The sequence below is a fragment of the Drosophila santomea genome, chromosome 2R (genome assembly GCF_016746245.2).
Source record: "Drosophila santomea strain STO CAGO 1482 chromosome 2R, Prin_Dsan_1.1, whole genome shotgun sequence".
NCBI classification, from domain to species: Eukaryota; Metazoa; Arthropoda; class Insecta; order Diptera; family Drosophilidae; genus Drosophila; species Drosophila santomea.
In genome coordinates, this window is record NC_053017.2 from 18166854 (window position 1) to 18174497 (window position 7644).

The window sequence follows — 7644 nt, forward strand, 5'->3', positions numbered from 1 at the left end:
TCTTCGTTTCGCTTTTCGCCTTTTATATGCTACACATTAAAAATGTTTTGGTGCTTATGTAAGACGTACACTCATATGCAATGTATGTAATTGTATATAATCATTTATAGTTTACATGGTTAGTTATTGTTGAATCGTGTAATACAATACAATATAAATACTGAATCGAAGGCAATGCCCTATAACGTACATATCTAAAGTAGGTAATTCATGAGGATAAACAGCAGCGTCGAATCTTTGAAAAACTATCACACACAAATGCTTACTTTTTGTTTCAAGACTTTCTACGGGTACACTAGGCGTATGTGTAATATTGATTATGTTTTGACGATTACTTAACCTATGGAGTATGCAAAATTGGGTTTATCGTGTACGTAATTAATCGTATGTATGTGATTAATACTAAACTGTTTTAATTGCTTTACGTTACAACGCTATAAGTGGCAAGACCTAATTTGTTAAAGGGACCGAAACTCATGTTTTGCAGATTCCCAAAATTTGTATAAAAATAAATATGCTAAAATTCCGATACTTCTGGGACATTGTTTAGAAAGCAAGTTTGGCAAACATATTCATTTACTAGGCAGCCTACTAAGAAAGTCATCTTATCCTTAAGTGTTGAATTACTGGTTTGCATCTTAAGAGATTTGGGACTAATAATAATTAGGCGCTGCTGGTGGACCTTTCCAATTGCGACCCAATCTCACTTGGACGTGTCTCATGCGGCATTTGTTCCACTTCAATGTACTCCTCCTCATCTGGAGCATTACCCGGCTCATCATCCACTCCGGCAGACTCCACTGTGTCCGTTTCGTACAGCTCCTGTTTGACAATGGTGGGACTCCTCACCGGACTCTGGCCGGGTGAGCTGTTCCGCATGGTTGGCACCTCCACTTTCGGTGCTGGAGGTCGTGCCTGTGGTCGCAGCTCATGACCCCTTTGGTGGTGCTCCAGCTCGGCTCGGAAGTAGAACTTCTCCGGGCAGAGGCTGCAGTCGTAGGGTCGCGAATGGGCTCCGTGCTCGGCCATGTGGTTGAGTAGTCCGCCGGGTGCGGTGAAAACGGCCGAGCAGATGTAGCAGTTGAAGCCGCGCTGCTCGGTGCCGGCAAAGGTGTGCTCCACCAGGTGTTCCTGGAGCTTCTGGGCATGCGGCAGGATCATCTTGCACAGGTTGCAGCGGTTCTCCACAAACGCCGACGGCGCAGCTGGCAGAGATGTCTGGGGCTCGGAGTGCTTGCCACGTTTTCCATTTAGGTTGTGCTTGCGGCAGCACTTGTCACACAGTTTGGCTGGACCCTCGGTGGCATCTGGTAGTGGTTCCAGGCACAGAGCACACACTGGCTCCTGCAGACTGCCGCCGCTCGATGAGGACTTTGTGTGGAATTTGGCATGCAGACTCAGCTCAAATTCCGAGTGCAACGTCTGGCGGCAGCAAATGCAGGCTAGTGGCAAGGAGGCGCCATCGCTTCCATGTTCCGATAGATGCGCCCTAAAGGCGGCCACATCCTCCAGGGGCTGTCCACAGTGCGAACACTTGCCGGACTGACCCACCTTCGAGTGCTGGAGCTTGTGCTCGGCCAGGATGGCTGGCGAGGGAAACACCTCGTCGCATATCAAGCACTTGTGCTTGCCCGTCGAGTTGTGACAGCTCTTCATGTGCTGCTCCAGTTCGGCCCGCGACTTAAAGTTGCCCGCACAGTAGGCACACCTCAGACTGACGCCCGTCTTCAGGTTGTGGGCCAGTTTGCGATGGGAGTGCAGTTCCGCCTCGCTGCGCAAGTCCTGCCTTTCGCACATTCCGCAACTGAAGGTGGCAGTGCTGGCATTTGGTGGTGGCGGTGCGGTTGCTTGTGGAGCCGCTGGCTGCGAGTTACCCACTCCCTCGTTGCCCGAGGGCGATGTGGACTTGGCGGCATACATCTCCATCAGATACCGCTGACTGAGGCCGTACATTAGAGCCGGATGCGGAGAGGTTTGCGCCTTCAGTGCATTGGTGTCCACCTGCAGAGGGCTGTAGAATTTGTTCGCCGATGGCGGGGCACCACCAGCTTGTGCTCCTCCTCCTCCTCCGCCTGATCCTGCTGCCCCGGAAGCTGCTCCGAATAAACCCTTGAATGCCACATTGTAGTCGATGATGCTGCTGTTGTTGTTGGTGGCCGCTGCTGCCGCCGCCGCTGCCGCCAAAGGAGGCAGCAAGGCATTCACATAGAGACTGCCCATGTTGGGCGAGTTAGCCTCCTTGTCCTTGACACCGCCATGCTGACTCTGCATGTGACGATCCAGCAGGAACTCCACGTGAAAGGTCTCCGGGCAGGAAGGACACCGGAACTGACGTGCATGTGCGGCCAAATGGAAGTGCATTTCCAGCTCGGACGAGCAAACTGCACGGCAGAACATGCACTGCAGCGGATTGGTGGGCGCATTAGAAGTGGCGCCCAACGTGGGGTGGCCGCCCAACTGATGACGCGTCTTCACATGCACATGGAACTCGGCGTCGGAGCGGAAGAGCTCCAGACAGGCGCTGCAGCGCAGCAGCTTGGTCTCCTGACTGTGGGCACAGGCCAGATGCAGCTGCATGGCCATACGGCTTTCGCAGAGCTCCGAGCACAAGGAACACTTCAGCAGGGTTAGGACGTGCTCCGTTAGCAAGTGTTGCTGCAGATCCTCCGATTTGGCGAAACTCTTTCCGCAGCTCGAGCTGCAGTTGAACTCCGAGCCCGTGATGAGAAAGTGTCCCACCACATGACGCTCAAACTCCGATTGCTCCGGCAAACTCAAGCCGCAGTGCGGACAAACCAGCTGCATGCCCTCGGCAATGTGACTCTTCAGATGGTTCCTAAAGCTCTCGAAATCCGGCAGTCCAGCGTTGCACTGATTGCAGAAGAACACGCCCGGCGGTGCAGTGGGTGGAGCCAGTGGAGTCGGCACTTGGGCATTGGGTGTCAGTGGTCGCCGCTTGTTGCTGCTCAAGTCCGTGGGCAGATCATCCTCTGCCGGTCGCGATTCCCGCTCCGGACTTCCCAAGTCCGGCTTAATCTTGGGCAAGTCCAATGCCAGGCGGGGACTGAAAGTGCCAACGGTGGCCAGGCGATTGAAGTGCTCGTAGTAGGAGTTTGGACTACTCAATCGGTCCATGTGAGTGCCACGCATGTGCTGAAAGAGTCCGGCGATATTGCCAAACTTCATGGTGCAGTACTCACAGCTCAGCTGGAAGCCTTCGCCCTCCGGCGTCTGAACCGGCGTCTTCACAGCCTGCGCCTGTGGCTGCTCGTGGACACTCTGCAGATGGGCATTCAGTTGCTCCAGGCTGCTGAACTCCGTGACCTTGGGACAGTAGCTGCATCTGAGCAGCGGCGTGGGTGTGGCAGTGGTGGTGGTGTTGCCGCCCACTTGATTACTCCTCGATCGCTTGGGGAAATCCAATCTACTGGGACTGCTGTCGGATGCCAAAGCCAGGGCATATCGCCGCTTCTGCAGACTACCATTGCTGGACACCGATGCCGAAGCGGATCCCGTGGACCGTGGACTGTAGTTGAGGGCATTCGGATTGCCACCGGCTGCCAGGATGGCGGCGTTCTTCTTGTGCTTTTGCATGTGCGAGGTGAGGGCGGCAGCTGTGTTGTAGCCCCTGTTGCACATGCTGCACTGGAAGGGCTTCTGAATGTCATGCGTCTTCATGTGGATCTTCAAGTGGTCACTAAAGAGATATGAAATAGAGCGAATTTATGGACTTAGTTGATGGGTCACATATATCACAAGACTCTCGCACTTACCTTCTGGAAAAGGCTGCCTCGCAATGCGGACACTTGTAGTTCCGCTCGTTGGTATGCAGTTTCTTATGGCGATCTCGGGAGCGCTTGTGCTTGAAGAGCTTGGAGCAGTATTCGCATTTAAAGGGCAGGTGTTCGGCGTGGCTCTGCAATGGAAATGCACAAATTTGGAAAACCCCATTAGCATGATGATTATCTGAGCAATTAGCCTTATGCCCACGGGGCTATTTGAAATTCTTAGAAGTGCCCCAGACAACAAGGCAGCGTCAACTGTCCGTCTACCCCAGTTAAAAGTTGCGATGACAACGATGACGACGACTTGGACGACAACTTGGACGACTCCTGGCTTGAATTTATAGATGCGTCAATCTGAATCTGAATCTGCATACCGACTGACTCGACTCGGACTCGGACTCAGGCCCAGACGAGTAGGTGTTTCACTTGCGACTCGTGGCTTGTGGACAAAATTCATCTAAATGCGCGACGCCACTTACTTATTTTTTTTTTTTTCGCAGGTTGGGCTGGAAAGGGGCAGGTGCTGGGGCTTTGGCTTTGCTTGTGACTGGGTCTTAAACTACACCCGCAACCGGTTTGCTTTTTGGGTTCTTTTAGCGGCAGCCGGCTTTGAACTTTGAGAGCGGCAACAAAAAAAAACAAAAAAAAAATTAGCCCATTTGTATGCAGCCCCCCAGTTTGGAAAGCCTTAAAATTGCACAATATATGATGAGTTAGCCGGGTTAGTCGCATCCAGAGCCACAACTTCTACAAGCGTACAACCTCTCGTGTTGGTTATGGTTTTTTAAACTGTCGCTCCATCAGATCCAATCGCCATCAACATCCCATAAGCTCAAAGACCGAATTCCGAACCGTACCAACCCATCCAGGCGCTAGGATCAAAGCCGGATCGCTACATGTTAGACCCCGGCGGATGATAAAGATCGCTGCTCGGTAGTCCTCAACAGCAGTTGCAATTGGGTTAACAAGTTGCTGATGTCATGGGCGGTGTTCGCAGTTCAAAAAGCATTTAAGCCGAATTAGAATTATGCCTGGAGGGAGGGGCACAGGGGGGGCGTGTGGGTGAGGTGCGGTGTCCACAAAGGCTCAAAGCTGCGGGTTTGGCTTAGATGTTTAGATGTGGTTTCAAAGATTGCCGAAGGAGTGTTGGATAAATGATACAGGTATGCAATTTTTTATTAATTCACTTGATCCTAATTTGTTTCATTGGGAAGGTGGGATATCTTATTTTACATATATGTTTCAAAGGATTTTTATTTAGAGTCGAAGTAATCTCTTTAAACAATGAGTAAAGAGCATTGCATTCATGCTAGATTTTAAATTTGCAATTAAACAACCCTTTACGCAACTGAAACCCAATTCAATTCCCATTCACTCGATGAAAATCAATGGCACCACCGCAGATTGTCAATCAAAGTTCTGACGCCCCGAGTCCTGAGTGCCTTAAGGTGTCCTCAGTATTTAGAAGTCTGTCACCTAAGCAAGCAAATGTCAATCAAGTGAAAACACCCTGCTCGAAAATGGTATAATCGCCTTAGAAAGATGCCAGGTTGGTAATTAGCAACTTTTCCAGCCACCCACTTGTGATGGAAGCCACCCACCACTCCAGACTGAAGTTCCTCTGAACTTTGAACCCTTTCCCTGTTTTTGGGGTAACTCACCTGTACGTGATGCTTCAAGTAGCCGAGACGGGGAAATGTCTTTTCGCAGAACTGGCACTGGTAGGAGCCGTCGCCGCGACTTTTAATCCCCTCTCCTGTCAACTTATCAAACTTGGATGCTGCTCCAGTGGATCCTGCGGTGGCTCCCATTTTGGCTTCCTTATTGATTTTGCGCAGCTTGTTGGCTATTTTCAGCGCCTGCTGATGGTGGTAATGATGATGGTGATGGTGATGGAAGTGTGGCAAACGCTTTGGCTTCGGCAAATCCTCGCCATCAGCCCCACCATTGATCTTGCCCTCAGTGGGATGATCCTCCTGACCGGCGGCGGTTGGAACTCCGGGCAAGTGGTGTGAATTGGGCGTCATGGTGCCGTCCGAGATGCTGGGCGAATAACTGGACGATGTGTGGGTACTATACATATCTGCAAGGAGAGAAAAAAGATCGATTGGTATCGGAAATAGGATATGCTAGGATATGGTATGTGTGAGACAACTAATACCAAGGAAATTCAAGGAAGATTAGTATATAAAATGAATTAGTTGCAGTTTGTAATACCAAACGAATATCTCCTAAGGGTTTCACTCTATTAATTGTTAGGTTATTTTCCGAACTGGGAAAACTATGTGCCTTTCTTATGGAAAGACGATTTTCCATCATGGGAAGCTGTTTTTTACGCGAGTAGATTAAGTTTTTTTGAGTGGGCGGCTGTGGCTGCATCCTGTTTAGCGGCGCTTTGGGGACCGGGACAGGAAATCAACGTCGACTATCAAATGCTGGACACGGAATTAATTCAATTAGCCGGCCAACATTTGGTGTTGACCAGACGACACCCCATTCCAGTGGACTGGGACTGGGCTTCAGTTGTAAGCGAGTCTCATGCAAACTAATTGCTCTTTGTTTTAATTACAGGCCCCAGCATCCATGAGGGTCACTTGATGACTTGGTTTCCCCCGGATTCGGATCACCACGCTTCTATCACCACGCGCCAAGTGCCGATGTTCACTTTCCGTTTTCGACAACTTTTAATTAAGCCCAATTGCGCATGATCTTCGCCACTGTATCTCTGTTGGGATAATGCTCTGGGTCGAGGGATCGTTGTCAGTTGTGAGGCCTTTGATTAACCCCATCCCCCCGATCGGTGGAAACTGTGATCTGGTCTAAGTTCCACTCTAATTGGGAAACATCAAGCTGATGCATCAGCCACTTGATTCGCTCATGCGTCTTGATCTTTGGGGTTAAAGAAAGTTGTAAGAGATTTGAACCCATTCGGATTTGATTGAAATGTTGGCAATGGTTAAGTTAAGGGGGTAAGAAAGTCAAGTGTCAGTGAGGCTGAAGTGATTGGAGAAGATTGATGAAGATGTTCTAGGATCTATTTACGAGAGACTATTTCGAGAATTATGCATATCGTTATTGAAGTTTGAAGTTTAAAACTCAAACTTTTCGTTGCAGTTTTGTGTATATATTTTGCAGAATGAGTAAGATTTATGATCAAGATTATGATTCTGTAAACTTTTACTGAATTGATTTTCCGTCGGCATATGCACTTTGAGTAAAAATTATTTTACAAGCTTTGCCATTTACACCGTTGGGATTCAAAGGATCTCAAAGATTGGCATCTAAGAAAATCCATCGAAATTCCCCAAATTCTTTTTGGAAATCCTTGGCATTTACCGTTGTTGGTGATCTCCTTGGTGGCCTGGATTTTTTCAATTAAATTCTCCAAACGCGAACTGGGACCACGATATAACATCTTTAGGGCCATCATATCATGGCATTATATTGTCTTATTTAACTTCTAGTTAATTTACTTAATGAGATTTGAACTAAATTCGTTTAAGGAGAGGCACTTTAGCTGCACTTTCTTGACACAAACACCAAGCACTTTCAGTTTAGGCCCTTGCTGCACCAAAGGATCATTATATCTGTATTCTCATGAATGGGTTGTTAGTTTTAATTTTTTTTTTTTTTTTGCTTTCAAAGCGCGAGGCGCGAGACGAAGGACGTCCAATTGCCGCGAGCACCAAAATGTGACTAAAATCAGAGCCGCAGAGCCAAAGGCCGAGTGCCAAAGAGCCCGGCGGAGAAAGAGAGAGAGACAGCGACAGCGACAGTGGCAGAGAGGGAGAGAGAGAGAGAGACGGAAGGAGAGGGCGACAACTAGGCGAACTGGTTTTGCTTTTTTTTCGCCTCTGTG

At 49.2% G+C, this 7644-nt stretch overlaps 1 protein-coding gene across 1 annotated transcript; it reads right to left on the reverse strand.

Moving 5' to 3' along the window:
* LOC120444922 (zinc finger protein 423 homolog) lies at positions 1–7200 on the reverse strand. Its single transcript, XM_039624919.1, has 4 exons — positions 7122–7200; positions 5447–5868; positions 3774–3916; positions 1–3697 (listed from the first exon to the last, which is right to left on the reverse strand). The coding sequence occupies exons 1-4, from the start codon at positions 7198–7200 to the stop codon at positions 664–666; spliced, it is 3678 nt and encodes a 1225-aa protein (XP_039480853.1). The 3' UTR covers positions 1–663.
* Between the last annotated feature and the right edge of the window lie 444 nt (positions 7201–7644).

Excerpts from the sequence above, each read along its gene's own strand:
- LOC120444922 (XM_039624919.1), bottom strand. The coding sequence starts at position 7,200 with ATGTTATATCGTGGTCCCAGTTCGCGTTTGGAGAATTTAATTGAAAAA. Across the intron at positions 5,869-7,121 it reads CAAGGAGATCACCAACAACG|ATATGTATAGTACCCACACA; the intron begins GTAAATGCCAAG and ends CTCTCCTTGCAG. Across the intron at positions 3,698-3,773 it reads GAGGCAGCCTTTTCCAGAAG|TGACCACTTGAAGATCCACA; the intron begins GTAAGTGCGAGA and ends ATATCTCTTTAG.